General features: G+C 36.8%; 1 protein-coding gene across 1 annotated transcript in view; it reads right to left on the bottom strand.

The window, feature by feature from the left end:
* Nucleotides 1–12,423: 12,423 nt before the first annotated feature.
* Nucleotides 12,424–17,923, bottom strand: part of RAB11FIP2 (RAB11 family interacting protein 2) — a 43,833-nt gene continuing 38,333 nt past the window's right edge. Inside the window, exon 6 of the mRNA XM_030569847.1 lies at nucleotides 12,424–17,186. Within this exon, the coding sequence (XP_030425707.1) occupies nucleotides 16,959–17,186 (228 nt within the window). The 3' untranslated portion in view covers nucleotides 12,424–16,958. The remainder of the gene's footprint in view (nucleotides 17,187–17,923) is intronic.

Below are 17,923 nucleotides of genomic sequence, written 5' to 3' on the forward strand. Positions count from 1 at the left end.
AAATATTCTGGTGGAATGATCTTGGAATCATTTATTTGATTTATTACAGATCTTGTGTCTTATTGTTCATGTAAGTTACTTTCTTATTTATTAATTATAGATGTCACAGCAAATCCCAAAATGCACAGCTGCTTATAAAAATGGGTGGAACAAGGTTCCTATATCAGATGCCTGGACAGAGTCCAGTATAGTGTCATTTTTTTAAAAAAGCAAACGTCCTGAATAATTATTATGGATCAGTGAACCTGTCAGTTTTGAAACCCTTAAACAATTTCCAGGCTAAAATTGGGAGTTGCTTGAGGGAGAAAATGCTTAGAAAACCAAGCTACTTTGTTTTGTTTTTCCCCCTGAAGTTACAAGAATGTGTGTACAGTAACATAATATTTGCTAAAATGGTGAAAATCCTTTTTAATTGAATAAATTTGCTGAAAAGCTTCATAGATGTAATGGTTTTATGACTCATTTAGTAGAAAAGATTGAGCTCTTTAAGAGGATCCAGCTGTAACTTGCCCTGAGCATTGTATGAATTCTTCTGCAGAGCTGATGCCTTTTTTTTGTATGTATGGTTGAAAGTGATACCCAGTAGTTTCTTGTTTATCAGTGGGAGAACTTGTTTAAACACATTCAGGACTTTGCTGCTGTTTTTTATTGAACCTAATCCATCGGTTTCCCTTATTTAGAATGCTTTAAGACAAATACAATCACATTTGTGAAATTGTGCACCTAAGATTCATATTTAAATTAAGAAACAATATAACTGTAATGTGTGATGATGCTTTCCAAGCCACAAAGAATTGTTAGGTTACAGTATATCTGCACAGTATTTTTGGCAAAGAAGTAGGGTCTTTCATAAAAAAGTAAATGACTTCTTTCCCTTTACCAAGAAAATTGAAGTAAAATTAGTTTTTGGCAAATTAGTCATCCAATCTTACATAAAAGTCAATCAAATAAACTGAATTTGACCTCATATTGTAGCATTTTTGGAAGTTACCATCTCACACTACTGCAGATTGCCTTACTAGTTCCATTTATCTGAAGGTATAGGAGTTAGATCTTGGAAAAAGACTTAAAACAGCTGTGATGCTGTTTGCTTTAGACTCCAAGAATTTAATAAGTTTAGTCTCTTATGCTTTAGTCTCTCTCTGACTGATTATCTCTAGATCCAGAGCTGTTGCCTATAGGTTTTACCCAGGCAAACTAACAAAACACTATGTGGTGCCAAGATGCTGTAAAAGCCATCTGGTAAGTCAATTACCTTCACCAAAATTATATATTTACTATATTGTTTCTTGCACAACGGAATTTTCTGTTTGACAGGATGGGCATACCAACATATAACAGAAAACTGGTATGTGTCAGAATTACTTGTCTGAAGAATTATCCTTGTCTGAAGAAGCTGAAAAATCATATTGTTCAGTCATTTATACCCATGCAAACCAACAGAAGCTAAGGAAGCTGCATAGATGTAACTGAATACAGGATTTGGTCCACTGTATAGGTTTCACACAAAATCCGACCTATCTTGAATTGCTATAATCAGGTGGATTCTAACTGTGGATTCCGATGTGGTTTTGTTTTTGAAAAACTACTTTGTTGATCCCTCTCCTCCATTTCACCAATGATGGGACCAAACTTCTTGTACTCCTGATACCATTTTAAATGGCAGAGATATTTGTAGAAGTGTGTGACTTAAAAATGCCTTGACTTTCTCGAGATGATATTATAGGGGATATATTTTTAAATCAGACTGTGCTTAAGCTGAACCTGGCTCAAACAGTGGTTAACTAATACTATAAAGAATTTAAGGGTGAAGTTATTAAGATACATGCTTGGGAGTGTGCAAATATATCTGGAAAATGCATTCGTTGTGCAATTAAGGAAAACAAAGTGGATGGGCAATATTATTTTATTTATTAATATTCTTAACATATTTTTTACAGCTTACCAGAGCACATGTTCCATGATAATTTCAATAATATCTAAATTTTAGGAGCACCTAGACCTAGAATCATAGAGACCTCTGAGAACTGGTAGAATCATAGAATATTAGGGTTGGAAGAGACCTCAGGAGGTCATCTAATCCAATCCCTTGCTCAAAGCAGGACCAACACCAACTAAATAATCCCAGCCAGGGCTTTGTCAAGCCAGGCCTTAAAAACCTCAAAGGATGGAAATTCCACCACCTCCCTAGGTAACCCATTCCAGGGCTTCACCACCCTCCTAGTGAAATAGTGTTTCCTAATATCCACCCTACACCTTCCCCACTGCAGCTTGGGACCACTGCTTCTTGTTCTGTCATCTGCCACCACTGAGAAAAGCTTAGCTCAATCCTCTTTGGAACCCCCCTTCAGGTAGTTGAAAGCAGCTATCAAAATCCCCTCTTACTCTTCTCTTCTGCAGACTATCATAGAATCATAGAATATTAGGGTTAGAAGGGACCTCAGGAGGTCATCTAGTCCAACCCCCTGCTCAAAGCGGGACCAATCCCCAGATTTTTACCCCAGTTCCCCAAATGGCCCTCTCAAGGATTGAACTCACAACTCTTGATTTAGCAGGCCAATGCTCAAACCACTGAGCTATCCCTCCCCCGAAATCTTTAGTAAAAGGTGAAAGATTTACACAAGCTGCAGAGAAACCAGAAATAACCCGTTATCTCCGCTTCTCCTCGTAAGTTATGTGCCTCAGCCCCCTAATAATTTTTATTGCCCTCTGCTGGACTCTCTCCAATTTGTCCATATCCCTTTTGTAGTGCCAAATAGAGTGGAATAATCACTTCCCTCGATCTGCTGGCAGTGCTCCTACTAATATAGCTCAATATGTCTTTGGCCTTCTTGGCAATGAGGCCACACTGCTGACTCATATCCAACTTCTCATCCACTGTAATCCCCAGGTCCTTTTCTGAAGAATTGCTGCTTCGCCAGTCTGTCCCCAACCTGTAGCAGTGCACGGGATTCTTCCTTCCTAAGTGCAGGACTCTGCACTTATCCTTGTTGAACCTCATCAGATTTCTTTTGGCCCAATCCTCCAATTTGTCTAGGTCACTCTGGACCCTATCTCTATCCTCCAACGTATTTACATCTCCTCATTATCTCATTAGTAAAGATGTTGAACAAAACCACTTGATATCAGTTGACAACTAGACATCAAGCCGTTGATCACTACCCGTGGAGCCCGACAATCTAGCCAGCTTTCTATCCACCTTATATAGTCCATTTATACAATCAATACTTTTTTTTTAAACTTGCTGGCAAGAATACTGTGGGAGATTGTATCAAAAGCTTTGCTAAAGTCAAGATATATCACATCCACCACTTTCCCCACATCAACAGAGCCAGTTATCTCATCATAGAAGGCAATCAGTTTGCTTAGGCATGACTTGCCCCTGGTGAATCCATGTTGACTGTTCCTAATCACCTTCCTCCCCTCCAAGTGCTTCAAAATGGATTCCTTGAGGACCTGCTCCATGATTTTGCCAGGGACTGAAGTAAGACTGACTGGTCTGTAGTTCCCTGGGTTCTCTTTCTCCCCTTTTTTAAAAATATGGGCACTATATTTGCCTTTTTCCAATCATCTGGGACCTCCCCTGATCGCCACGAATTTTCAAAGATAATGGCCAATGGCTCTGCAATCAAACACCAGATATAGTCATTTAAACCAGTTCTAAGTGGATATAATGACTATTATTCTGCTTTAGTAGCATTTTACACCCACTTTGAGCTAGTATAAATCACTACACAAGTTGCAGGGACGTGAAGATCTGGCCTAGGTTTGAAAGATTATACATATGGGAGATCCACAACTTTATATCTGGTGAAGCACCAATGCCAAATAAACTATAGTATGACTTCCTGAAATTTGAAAGGAGTCTGAGTTTTGCTGCTCATGAAAAGTCATCTAAGAGCAATGGCTAGAAAGATACATAATGTTGGCAGACATGGGGCAGGTTCTCTCCAAAAGGCAGTAGACAAAACTCATGGACTATGTGTAAGCATCATCTTGAGAAACACTAAGACGAGATATGTGCACTTTATGCCTGTGAAAAGCTGGGTGTTTTGTTTTCCCAATAGTTTAATTAATTAAATATCCAACAGTTTGAGAGATATTAGCTACTAAAAACATACTGTATTTGCACTAAGTGGAACTGAAAAGCAAGATAATTATCAGAATGATGTGATTTTAAGATCTGAAATCTCATAATCTGCAAGAGCTAAACAGAAAAGCTTTATCAAATATTTTTGGAACAAGTAAACTTTCTAAGCACTAGTCCTATGCCAGCCATCAAAAAGAGTGATGAAACCCCAGGATACTTTCTGATAAAATATAATCCTATTCCTTAGTATGTTTTATTCTCCACATAAGGCTATATCCTTTTTAAAGATTTAAGACAAAAAATGTAGTTTGATAAATAGAGTTTTGGATACTTGAACGTGGCAGTATTAATGTATTAATGAATGGCAACTATTCTGTTGTGGTATTAACTAAGGGAAGGAAATTATGTCAACAATTGTTATAGTCACAAGATCATCATCATTTTGCGAAACAATTTTCAGCACAGAAAGGGATCTACCATTTTAATATCTCACCTGAAGAACAGCATCATTCCTGATCTGCATTGTGTTTTTTGAATTAAATATTGGGTTCCAGTATTTGTCGGATTAAATCTCACAACTTTCTTTGTCCAGAATCAAGGAGGAAATCAACTAAGACTATGGATGTCCTAATGTAGCTTATACTGGTATGTACATGCAATTTGTTCCCTGAAAGATCTCAGGGGCAAGTAAGTCATTATTTAATCCAAGTCTGTCGGTAATAAGGTCCTGGAGCTGCGCCTGCTCAGTCTTTTGACAGCCTAATGAGCACAGCTGGGTTTCATCAACTAGTCTGCCTGAAGGAAAGTCTTGCCTGATTGGGCGAAGAAGTTAACAGGCGTGCTCTTAAGCCCAGCAGCAATTCACTGCCTGCTCAAAGCGTTCACCCTCGGCTATGATAGCCCCTGTACCTGCTTGTTCCCAGCTTTGCTCCTGTCCCACTCCTTCCTTGTTCCAGCCCTACCTCTGCCTCACCTCGCTTCAGGTAGCCGCATTCTGACCCTCAACTCCTATTCCTACCTTGTCTTCAGCTGGCCTCTAACTTCAGCTCTGACCTTCAGCTCCAATCCCTGGCTACCAAATCCTGCTCCAACCGTTACACATGATTCCTGCTCCAACCAATATGCATGATTGACCATTTCTTGGTCTCCAACTAAGTCTTTCATTTTTTTGTTTTAATTAGTATTATTTCTTTTTAGGCAATTACAGATCACAGTACCCTGCATACTTTCCAAGTAGGAAATTTACTGTATCAAGTTAGATCTGTTGTTTTAGTGACATGTATGTCTTTTCTACAAATATAGCTGTTCCAAGCTCCAGCTCTGGAAGTATCCAATCTGTGTTTATTGGGAAACATCAAGCCACTTGTTTTCTCCTTTCCTATTCTATATGAAACATTTTGTCAGAACTAATTTTATATGGTGTCTAATAGCACCCGAACAAAATTTCTTTCGTAAAGTGATTATCCAAAAAGTGCTTCTTTCCATCCAAAATTAAAATTTGCTTCTCTCTCCTGACCCTCCAACTTCCTCCCTCTAAAAAATAATATTTCCAAGAGTGTTTTCTCCCATTTATGTACTACTTTTTGTATACCTTCAAACGTCTGACTTAAATGGTAAGGACCAGGAAATACATCATTTGTGAGAGAAGCTGAGGTTGGATTTTGGGGACTTTTCTGTAGAAATGGTCTCACTGTCATGTAGATTCCAGAGCTGCGTTCAGCTCAACAGTATGCATCATTTAAATACTGTTTCTCTTCTTCGCCATAGAATGCACGCGCACACACATGCACACACACATGCGCGCAAGTATTCTTTGGATATATACATCTACAGCAGAGCACTGCATCCTCCGTTGTCAACAACAGTTATGTTTGCCCGGCTACACCATTTTTATTAGAAGTATAATAATGTGGTAACAAATAGTAGTTTAGTACTGACCAGTTACGCACAGAGAGAGGAAAGATGTGATCCCTACTTTTCTAAGCAAATAGGGTGAAATTAATGGATTTAAACCAGATACTGCCTTAGCTTTAAGTAAGATGGAAAAAAAAAGACTGTGTTTGGCAAAGTCTACCTTGGCATTGGCTTATTCAAAGCTAGATAATTTTTTTCAGACAAACTGATCATACGCTTCATCTTACTGGAAGATGCAATCGTTTTTAAATGCCATTTAGCTAACTCACTGTCAATTAGTCAGATATAGCAAGAACACTGATCCCTTTTTAAGCTGCAAGAGAAGAGAGAGCATGGTCATGTTGACTGTTATGCACTCAGCAATTCACCTGTTCAATCACTTCCTTTTCCCTGCAGTATATGCTGGTGTATTATTTTAAACTTTCACGACTCAACGACTCAGCTCAGCTTTTAGCTGAGCTATGTTTCTCATTGGTTCTGCTGCTACTGCTGCATTTGAGTTGGCCTCTCAAATCTCACCTTCTCTATCGAAAAAATTACCTTGTTCCTGTTCCACTTTCAGTTTTACCAGTGTAGTCACGTTGAGTCACACTTTAATTGTTACATCAAACTTGAGCCCCTTTCCAAAAGAGACCTGGAATTGAGAAAAGAATAGCCTTTAAAAATGGCTACAACTAAACTTTTTCCTAAGCTGGTTTAGCCCACCAATATGCATGGGAATGGTGTGTGTTGGAACCAGCTTTTAAACATCGTTCAAGAAAGGGACAGGCACTACAGAGTAACTAAAACACAATCTGCAAATACAATTCTAACATGGCTCAACTCCATCAGTGCTCTTTAACTATTTGAAATCAATTAAACGGAAACAATGGTTAAATACAATATAACTTGATTTGAAGCCCACTTTCTATGGAACCCAACAAATCTTATGCGCTAGGACAGTTATGACTCTGTTTCTGTACTACAGTGATTATTCTTTATGGTTAAAATGAAAATACCAGTGAAAATACTCAGCGGTATTTACCAACTGAATTCCCATTCAGATTAAACAACATCAGTGTTGCAGTCCTAAGCCTATGCTCAAACATGCGTCTGTATGGCCAATTGTCGGTCAAAAGGTCACATTGGTACCGTGTGCAACACCGTAGTGTGGTGTGCTACATTATAGTGCTGTGTGCATTTTCCCACCTTTTTGCCTGGTCACCTAGGGGTCAGGCTAGTGCCTTTTGCAAAAATACCAGCGTGCTGTGTGCATAAGGGTAGTGTGCCGTGTGCAGATCCTGTTTACGTGGAGGGCTCCAGCTCAGAACCTGAAAGGCGAAGGAGCTGGGGACCAATCAGATGCTGACACGAGTAAGAGAGCTTTTGAATAAAACCATGTCTTGCGCCAAGATCTGCAGGAGTATCTGCATGTTAGCTGGAAGGCTTGGATCCTCCTTCCAGCTAGAAGGGTCTCCGGCATATTTTGCCGGCTCGTGTCGTGCCGTGTTTCCCACCAATTCCTCATGCCCTTGGTGTCTGTACTGCTAGTCAGCTGCACCTGGAGTGTGGTATTTGCATTCTAATTTCTGTGAATATTCTGTTTGCTTAGCCTCTTCTCTTTTCCCCTCATTTAGTACAGAACTGTATATATTGTTGTTATTTGGTGCAAAGTTGTCTATACAGTATATGAAAGTTAAATTGTTGTATTAATTGCTATTGTGGTTAATTGTTGTATTTTACAGTATTTGGTTAATGTGCGCAGTTTATTTAGTTTTTATGTATCTGTTCTGGACTTTAGTAAGCAGTTAATTATAGATTTATTTCTTGTTGTTGGATGTAAACAGATTGTTTCAAGTTGTGTAAATATTCTCGTTCTAATAGTATTGTTAGTTAGTAAAAGCGCTCCTCCCCAGCCCAAGTTGCAACTTATCCCCCATCAATAAACGGCCACGTGATTTTGAACTTTCAATCTGTCACGTTTTGATTTTCCTCACTCGATCAAAAACTTACTCGAACCTGTACTGGTCTTGGACAATCAGTTGTTTATTTTTATTGGGACTTATTTCACTTCTTCGTCGCTCTTGTTGCTGGTTTCCTTCATTTGGCCTCTCAATTTAAAGTGCACATTTCAGTGGATTTTATGTTGAGTTGTGATGAGGTCTCTTGAAAAGGAGTTCCAAACTGCAACCGTCATGTGATTGGTTTAGCCAATCAATCTATTCTTTAAAAAAAAATAAGTTTGTGGTTTAAAAGGCTTATATAACTCTATCAGAAGACAAGTAGCAACTAATTGTAAATGCACAATCCTGGAAATACATTAGCCCCTCTTATTCACACTGAATATGTCCTTAAAAGAAACAAGAAGATTAGACCATGTCCCATAAAATGTCACCCACCTTGATCCTTTAAAAGCAACATTTAGCACCTGTTGTAATCAGATTCTTTTTATTTCTCTATATTAAAAAAACAACAACACAGGTCAGTGAATTTGAGGCAACCCTAATTGATGAATTAGTCCTTGGGACTTTACACAGAAGTTTAGCTACATTAGTTTAAACACAAAGATTAACAGAAACATATAGGAGTAAGTTTATTTTTAAAAGATCATTTTTAATTTATACATGCAAAATAAAAGTTATATCAGAATTTGCCCAGATACCAATTTATTTTTTCTCATGTTATTCTTTCTATATAATAAAGCCTATGTGCATTGTGGCAAACACATTAAAAACAGCCCAAATAATTCTATTATAATGCCCAACAGTACAGTAATTATTAAAGTATTGTAAGTTGTGATGTTTTGGACCATTACTACAGAATATTGTAGTATATTTTTATAAGGGAAAGTGAAAGCTATTAAAAAATTAAATGAAATTTCTAAATCTAAAATGGAATCATGTATAAAACTATTTCAGAATGATTGCAATTACTCACAGCCTATACAAATGGAGTCATTGTGTCTATAATTCAGGTTTAAAACAAATATAAAAAAACACTACTTGGGCAGATCAGGTTCATGTTCATTAAAATATTTATTAAGTAAACTATGATTATAAAAATATTAGTATATTTAAGCCATATAATTTTTCACCATTTGCAAGTTAGTTAAATGTGCAATTCTATATAATTATAATTATAAAAGGGACAATAGAACATACTGATAACTGATTAGTCAACAGCCGTTATTAAAATAGGTTTTTATCATGTGGTTTCTGACTGTGTTCTGGAATCAGTATATTGACAGAACTGGTCCAATAAGAAGACATCTTCCTTATGCCATTATAAAAGAGTCCTTTACAAATTACTTAATATTCATTAATTTTAAAACTAGACACTTTGATATAGCCTCTAAAGGAGTCCTGGGGAGTCAATTTTCAAGGAATTCTTAATGTAAGCAGCAGATATCTGAGAAGGAAGCCCTCATCACCTAAGCAGGCCTTGCATGAATCATTTACAGGAGGAGGCGACGTGACACATTTCTGCATTTTCCTTGTTAGAGTCGTTCACACCTTGTGACAGACAACTATACGGGGCAACAATAGAGGCAATCTGGTCTGCCACGTGCTGAATCAAACAGCAGATCTCGAGGCACTTTCTAACTTCCCAGTGAAACTGGTTAGTTTAATCCTTAAAGATTAAAAAAAAAGTGTCCAAGGGACCTGGGAAATGGAGGTGACAGCTGGTTGAAGTTCTTCACTTCTCCTGACATCTGCCTTATAGGTAACACCCTAGTAACTAATCCATCTGCTAAACTTCCCAGTGTTAGCTGCTTCTGCAGCATTATTTCGTTTCTCCTGTTTTCAGTGTGTAGCTTAAACACAATTCTCCCCTCCTCATCGATTTGTTTCATTATATTCAATAGTTCATTAGCTCAAAGATAAAATGCATGGTAAAAAGAGAAGACAAGCACAGGAAATGGTTCTCTTTCCCTTAACTAGTCCCATTTTAAAATGTTTGGGATGTGAGCATGAGTATAATCAATACCTTTTAAAAATGTTTATTTTTAAAAACTAAAAGCACATCAGAACAAACTCAGAAGCACAATCTGTGGCTAAGTCAATAGTTTTATAAAAGGCACTCAGACTATGTCTAAATGCTGTACAAAAACACTATATAAATATTGCAAATTCCAGATGCCAACCAGCCCATGCTGAATCTGTGTCCTGACCTTTATATAGCTATTGCAGACACAATGTCTCAAAGCCCCACACTTTTTAAGTTGTATTGTATTTTGCATGGTAACACCGTAAGAGCCTGCCTTGGAGGAACAGCACCATTTTAAGCTGACAGCACTGTATGGACACCAGGACTAGGCAGATTTCCTTAGCAGTTATTTTTACTCTTACCTCTTATAAAATGATGCTCATTACAGAATAATTCCAACATTTAATGTATTAGTGCAACCAATGATAAGCTTTGTTTTTTGTCATTATTTATAGTTTTACTGAAGCACTCAACTTTACAGAAAAGGGCAACATGTCCCAAATAAGCTGCAGACCAAGCTAGCAACAATACTTAAAATAAAAATAGTATTCTGTTGGGTCTGTTATTAAAATACAAAAATGAGATCTTGAGCTTTGTTCTGATGGGCACCACAATCAACAAGTTTTGGTTTACATAGTTGGAGAGGTACTGCCTCCTTCCTGCCCCTTGTAGATTATATTTAAGAATTTTAGTAGTCCTCTCAATTTATGTTGTTTTTTTTTAAATCTGTAATTCAACTTTCATTGAGAGCTTGTGTGGCAGGGGTAATAAAAAGATTACAACCAAATCTAATATAGAGAATCTGAAAGCTATGGAATCTATCCAGGACTATATCTATCTAAGAATTTATATTGTCCCTATAACCACAGTTTTTGAGCACCAAACAAACACTGTTTTTATCTTCACAACAGCCCTGGGATGTGGGGAAATATTATCTTCATTTTACAGGTTTAGAGAGATTAAGGTCTAGAACATCTGTGGCATAGCAAGGGATTGAACCCGTATCTGCAGTGCAGTGCTTAAAAAGACCATTTTTATTTTCTTCAGCTGGAAAGGACAGACCTTTTAGCCCTCTATTAAGTGAGCAGAGTTGCAAAGCTTGAGAGGAGGGCATGTAGCTAGGGTCAAGGGAAAGTTGTAGAAAAGTATGTAGGGGGGAAATCTACAGTAAATTGACTAAAATTTTCCACTACCACCACTTGGCATGGATGCCTCAAAACACACAGCAGCATTTGTGAACTTCATTCTCAAGGCCATATTCAGAACTAAAAATCCGTAACTTTCTGGTGGCATAAGATCCAGAAGGGACTGACCTATTCAAGGGACAGGTCCACGCAGTGCAAGCGAGTCAAAATCCAAACAGCTGTGTGTGTATAGGAACAAATTCTCCACCTTGAGGAGTGTTGCTCCTCCCCAACATCAGGAAAAATTACTATTGTCCTGGGTATGGCTCCATCCTCAGGTTGCCCCAAGGAAGAGGGACAGAACAGGAATTAGACTGGGGTGGCTTTAGTGTGGATTCATGGGTTCAATTGCACCCCCAGAAATCTTGAAGCCCAGGTCCTGTGTCATGGTGGCTCTGCTCCCACCCACATTACTGTGCGATGTTATGACAGTTATATGCTGCTTTGGATACCTGAAGGGTAAAGTCTGCCAGATGGAATTTGGGAGGTAGGGGTCGGGAGATGCCCCCATATGTCCCAGTGTCCAGGAAGCAAGTACACAGGGCCAGGATGCTGGGCTAAGAACAGGGCCTTTCCCTACTCTGAGCAGCTGGATCTGGATGCTGAGCAGAACTGTCTTCCGCAACACATACCAGGTGGGGTCCCTCTCACTGCCTTGTGTAACTGGGACTGGCCTGGGGTGGCTGTGCAGAGTAAAGCAGGCCCTGTGCTGAGGACTGGTATTCCCACTGAATCAGAAGGCTACATCGGCCACTGAATGAAGTCCTTTATATTGATAAAAGCAAGTGAAAACCATCATCCTTATTGATGGGACTGTGGAAAATAGGACTTCTTTTTGGAGTGTCCTAGTTGTAATCTGTCTCTGGTTGGATTCTGTTTTGAAACTGTCAGCCATGGAAAATGATGTGGATTATATATCTCCTATCAACTTTCATGGATGATTGTCAGCATGCTAAGTGCCACCCAAGACATCAGTATCAAAGCCCTCATTACTATATGTGATGTTTCTAAGTGTGAAGTCAGAAGAAGGGGATGGGGTTTGGTGACTGTTGCCTCTATATTAAAGGACACACACATAGCACAATGGAACAAGACAGATCTCTTTCAACAATTATGTTCTCAAGAGGGTATCTAAGAGGAAGTTTCCAAGCAGCTATGATATACATTTACAATTGCCCTTGAGAAAATACTCCTTGTAATTCTCGAAAGCATGGCCATTATGTCCTGAAACTACACACTTGATTAGAACGCTGAAATCTTGCATGTTTTGCACACATTAGACACATTAAACTACAAGACATTTGCTGTAGTGCACTGTGTTTTATTAGTGTTACACATGCAATACTGAATGAAAATAAATTCAAATATTAAGATTACATATTTTAATCAACTAAAGAGAGTTCAACACCTAGTGCACAGAATATAACAAAAATGTTTCATTCAATATCGTAAGTATACAGTTGTCACGGGTGCATATAGTTGTAAATCTGTAACTTTAAAAATGTATACAAGCTACCATTCATTGCACGAGACAAATCAACCCTTTAGTTTTAAGTAATGCTCACATTTTTTACAGTCCTCCTATATAACTTGGATCTTCAGCATTTTATTGTACCTAACATAATACAAGCCACCTGGAAGCTTCTAAGAGTGAATGTATCATTTGTAATACACTTAACAGCAAATATAGTGGATTTTTCAACATACAAATTATGAAAGATAAAATAAATGCCGTTTCTGCCTTTATCAACAGAAATAAATCTCCCAATCCTTCATAAACAGATTCAAGTGCCACCTATTGCATATTAAAAACACTTCCAGTGACTGTATCTAGATTTAGAAGTTATAAATCCCTGAAAACAGGGGGTTAGAATGGAAATGCTGACAAAGCCTTAAATCTAATATCAGGAACACAGCAGTGGTATAACCCTTCACCATTTACCTCAAAACAGAGCAAATGAATCAAGAGGCTTTACCATTTAACCATTTAAAAACACACAGTTGACACCTCTACCTTAACTACCATAGTTATGGATACACAAACAGCAACAAAGCATGAATTTAGTTTAAAAACTTGGTGTAGGACAACTTTTTTTTAAAGCTATAGGTGTAAATAAAACTCCAGTGCAGCAGTAAAAATATTAAGACAGTAGTTCTGTTTCTTTTAAGATGCACCTAGTTAAAGAAAGAACATCCTTACAGCAAAATAATGTAAGCTGGTTACTAATGAGCTCAGTTCTGTTTGGGTCCTCATTTGTAGAACCCTTTCAAATACAAGGCATCATTTTCATAGTTGGAAAATTACGACTAGTCTTGATTTACAGACAACAGCAATAGATGGAGTTATATGTAATCTATGGATAATGCTACACATTGGTAGGTTGCAAAACCAATATCAACATACATACGCACAGCAGCAAAAAGCAATACATTAATATTAAACAGTCTTATTGAATGGCAAGAAGTTCATTGGTTATTTACAACTCTAAAATATGGCCTTGATATTCATTCAAGAAAGTAGTTAAATACATTGCTAGTACCAGAGCTGTTTCAAAGGAATATTTCAAAGTACAGTACATATACTGATGAAGCTTCAAGATAATTTTTCAGAGATAAGATCAATAAAAGTGTGTGGATTGCCAGTGTTTTCATCTTTATAGTTTAGAGTACTGAAAGATGGATTGTCTGCGGTAAGATATTATAGATTCAAAAACTGTTAGAAGATGCTTTTATAGTGTTATGCTTAAGAGTAAAATCAACAGAGATTTCCTTGTGTCTTATACATGTATGGAATATTTTGTATGAAGTGTTTTGATTTGAAAATTTTGCATAGTCCATAAAATATTTTTACGGTGAAGATGTCCTTGAAAAAATAACCTGTAAAAATTCCCAGAAAATGTGAATAATTAAAAAAAACCCTACTTAAAACAGAAAAGCATGTGCATTTAATATCTTTCCAAAACTGAACCAAAAGTAACTCGTACCTTAAATTACACAAACACTGTACAACTATTTTTATAGTTGTACATGCTTCATTCTTCATATTTTAGTAACTGTACCTTTTTCTAAACTAAATTTGTTTCTCCCTTTTTGTGATAAACTAGGAGAAATAAAAGGTGCTTTTATTCAGTTACAGATCAGATAAAGAACTAGACAGCACATTAAAAACTGCACTAAATTTCTTCACTCATGCACTAACATTGATCTTTTTGCTACCTTTAATCTGCTTATCATTTCTTCTATGCAAATGATCTACTTTTTGGCAATTATAGATTTTGATATTCCACATTAACATTCTAATAGAAATGATTTCAAAGGTTCTAAATACAGTAATGCTTCATTTTAATAACTATAGATTGGTTTGCAGAAGTTGAAACTCATTATGAAATATTTTCCTACTCGTTTGCTTGTGAAACTCCCATTGATATGTATAAGACAGTGATGAGAGAAGAAACCTTACAAACTTAGGATCGCATAGCATCAGTGATTTTTGAAATTAACGTGGAGTTCAGCTTCAAATTCAATGGCACATTTCCCCCAATATATATAAAGGCATTAGCTTTAGCCAAACTACTCTAAGATGTTTGAGAATCTTTGTGGGAATACTGAATAATTGACAGACAACCTTGTATAATTTCTAAATTAAAATCTCCTTCAAGTGCAAAAACTAACTCAGCAATAAATGAACTGCAACTTAATATGCTTTGGCACTTTAACTATATTACAATAAACTGAGTCATTTAGACTTAAGTAGACAAAAGAACATTCATATTAGTTTATGAGGTACAATACCTGATGAATCCTTGGGTGGTCGTAATAGCAACTACTTAGTGAATCAGGCCTTAATCCTGAAACATGATCTGCTAACACAGAACCTTACAACCAGGAGGAGTCCCACTGTAGTCACTGTGGCTCCGCCCAAGCACAATAGTTTATGCTAATGAATCCCAACACAGGGTCAGGACTTTCATACTTAACACTTTTTATGAACCTGGTACAATCAATCCATCCTTTTTCCCATCCCAGGTACCGCCCCATGTCATTCTGGAGAATGCAAAGTAAATCAAGAAATAAAGTCAAAAAGTGAAAAGTTATTCACACTGTACAAAGAAATAATTTTCTTCTGAGTACAATGCAATACTGCTGTAATATAGTTATATGGTCAAGAGCTCTCTGATACCAATGGTTTATCTCATAGTGTCTAGAATCTGAACAATTCAAGATGGATTTATTAATTTTTGAAGTCTTAAACATGAAAAAAAGTCTCACTCTTTAAGACAACAACAACAACAAAATCAGAAGTTAATTTTAGGCTTTTTTCCTCCTCAGAAAAGCCCACCATATGCCAGTGTAAGAAAAATAAGCAGTTTACAAGAACAAATGGGGAAAGCAAAAAATAAAAATCCAGCTACCTTGCACACAAAATTTTCTTTCCAAACCAAGAATTTTAACTTCTTAAATCCAATGCTATTATATTCTCCTGCATAAGTTCTGATACATCTCAGAATTTCACAGTAATAGACAATCCACTTAAGACTTATAAGGCAATTAAAATAATTTAGTGGCTATTAGTAAAGATATTTTTCTTACACCATTGTTTCCCATCAGAAGTTGAGTACTGTATTTGGCTGATATGTGAAAGAGTACATACTTTTGTACACAATATTATACGCAAATATAAATGATTAGATGAATGCTTATTCAAAATACCTCTTCCATCAGCCTTAGTAAAAGCAGACCTTTAAAATGATTGAAAAGGAATATAGACCTCCTCTTTTTAGTTTTACGTCTTTCTGAGAAATACTCCAGGCATGCCTAAGCATACACCCTTTTCCTAGCAGCCTTGGAAATCAAAGGAAAGACGCATTACGTGAAAAACCCAACTTGAGACTGAGTCACTTTAATTCTTCAGAATCATCTCTCTTTAAGTCAGTCTTCTTATTTCTCCTTCTGAACTTTTTTTTTACTGCTGTAGGATTTGAGTGAAAAAAGTATTAAACTCTTTATCCACCACTTTCTTCAGTCCTACTTCTGACTCTATTAGCATTTTGTTTACACTATTTTAATGTATAAAAAGGCATGCAATAATTTTACACCAAAAACCCCATATCTTAATTAGCTTATAACTTATGGATTTCAAAGTTCAATGTTCATTGCACACAAAATAACTGATTGAAATACATGCCATTGTTGAACTGACATGATATTTTAAAACATTCTTAACAAAGTGTACTGTAAAGGATATGGCATTTCCTCTTTGTTTCCACTGTTTCTCTCTAATAAATGCTGAGAATTAACTATATTGAAATATCACATTGCAACAATCCATATTCACTTCCAGCAAAACGTACCATACAGACTTTAGCATGACACCCGTGATGGCATGTTGTAATACCAAAAAGAGTGACTTTGCACAATAGTGTATCAATAAGTAGTAAAAGTAGACATATGATAGGTATCAAACCGCAACAGGGCTAGGAGTAAATTATCATGTAAAACAACTGAATGGACATTTTCAAAGTGTATTATTTACAGTACTGCAAGTAAAATATAGCTAAATGTAATTTCCAAAAAGAAATGATAAATTCATCTACTCTATCTCCTATTTGTTTTTACAAAGTTCTTTAATAAACATAGCAGACTACTAGTTTTGACAGTCCCTGCTAGTATTTGGAGGACAAAACTCTGAATCTCTCAGAAGGGAAAAGGAGTGGACAATAGAACAAAATTAGGACATCAAAATGTGTAGTGCAATGTCCTTCCATTAACACATTCAACAAAAAGAACCATGAAGTGTTATTGCCTTAGCTTTTGGAAAATTTGCCAGCTCTTCGAGAAGGTTCATATGGCACTCTCAGAATACTAGGAGTTTCCTCCATTACTCGTACAAGAAGATTGTCAATGTAGTCCTCAAGTTCACGGATATGGGTGTCTTTCTTCTTAAGCTGCTCTTTATGTTTCACCAGCTCCTGCAAGACCTCTTCATATGTAAGATTACGGTACCCTGCAGTAGCATCAAAAGGATTTCCATCCTATAAATGAAAAACATCACAACATTTTAGCAGACATACGGGAGATAATCCAATATTGTGAATTAGTTGAGAGGTTATGAAACAGAAAGTCACTTATGTTATTGTTCTCGAGCAGAGTACACCTCACATCCTGAAATAAGCTCCTTCCCATAGTAATATAATGCCCATTAAGTGATTGACCCACCACGAAAGGGAAGAAGCAAGACAGCCCTTGACTACTCAAACCTTACCACTACTATTTTAAGTCCTCTTTCTTTTATTGTTCATCTTTTGAGACGACTACAGCAAAGAATGTATCTAGCTTTTTAATGACATCAGGACTCATCTGTCTCTAATGTTCCATTCTTGGCCTTCAGTGGCTGGCCTCAATATCTGCTTACTGTGTATTAGAACTTCTTATTTTATATTTTGGATGAAGTTAAAAAGCTGCACAAGAGGCTGTCATAATTGAAAGGAGAACTATCAGAAGTTGAAAAAAGCATGTGCAGCACAGAATTCTAAATTAAGTAGCAAGAGAAACAACAACTTTCAGCAATGCTCTCTGATGATTCACTATGTGTAGAAGTATTAACAAAGATGAGTAAGTTGAATTCCCATAATAAAAGCAACGTATGATCTAGGAAACTATAACCCTGAATGCCTTATTTTCTACTGGGGGGGAAGAGAACATATAATTCAGAAAAGGATAATTAGCAAGAGTGGGTTTATGAAAATAATAGCACTGTTAGACGTGTATA

This window comes from Gopherus evgoodei, chromosome 7 (genome assembly GCF_007399415.2).
Source record: "Gopherus evgoodei ecotype Sinaloan lineage chromosome 7, rGopEvg1_v1.p, whole genome shotgun sequence".
Taxonomy (NCBI): Eukaryota; Metazoa; Chordata; order Testudines; family Testudinidae; genus Gopherus; species Gopherus evgoodei.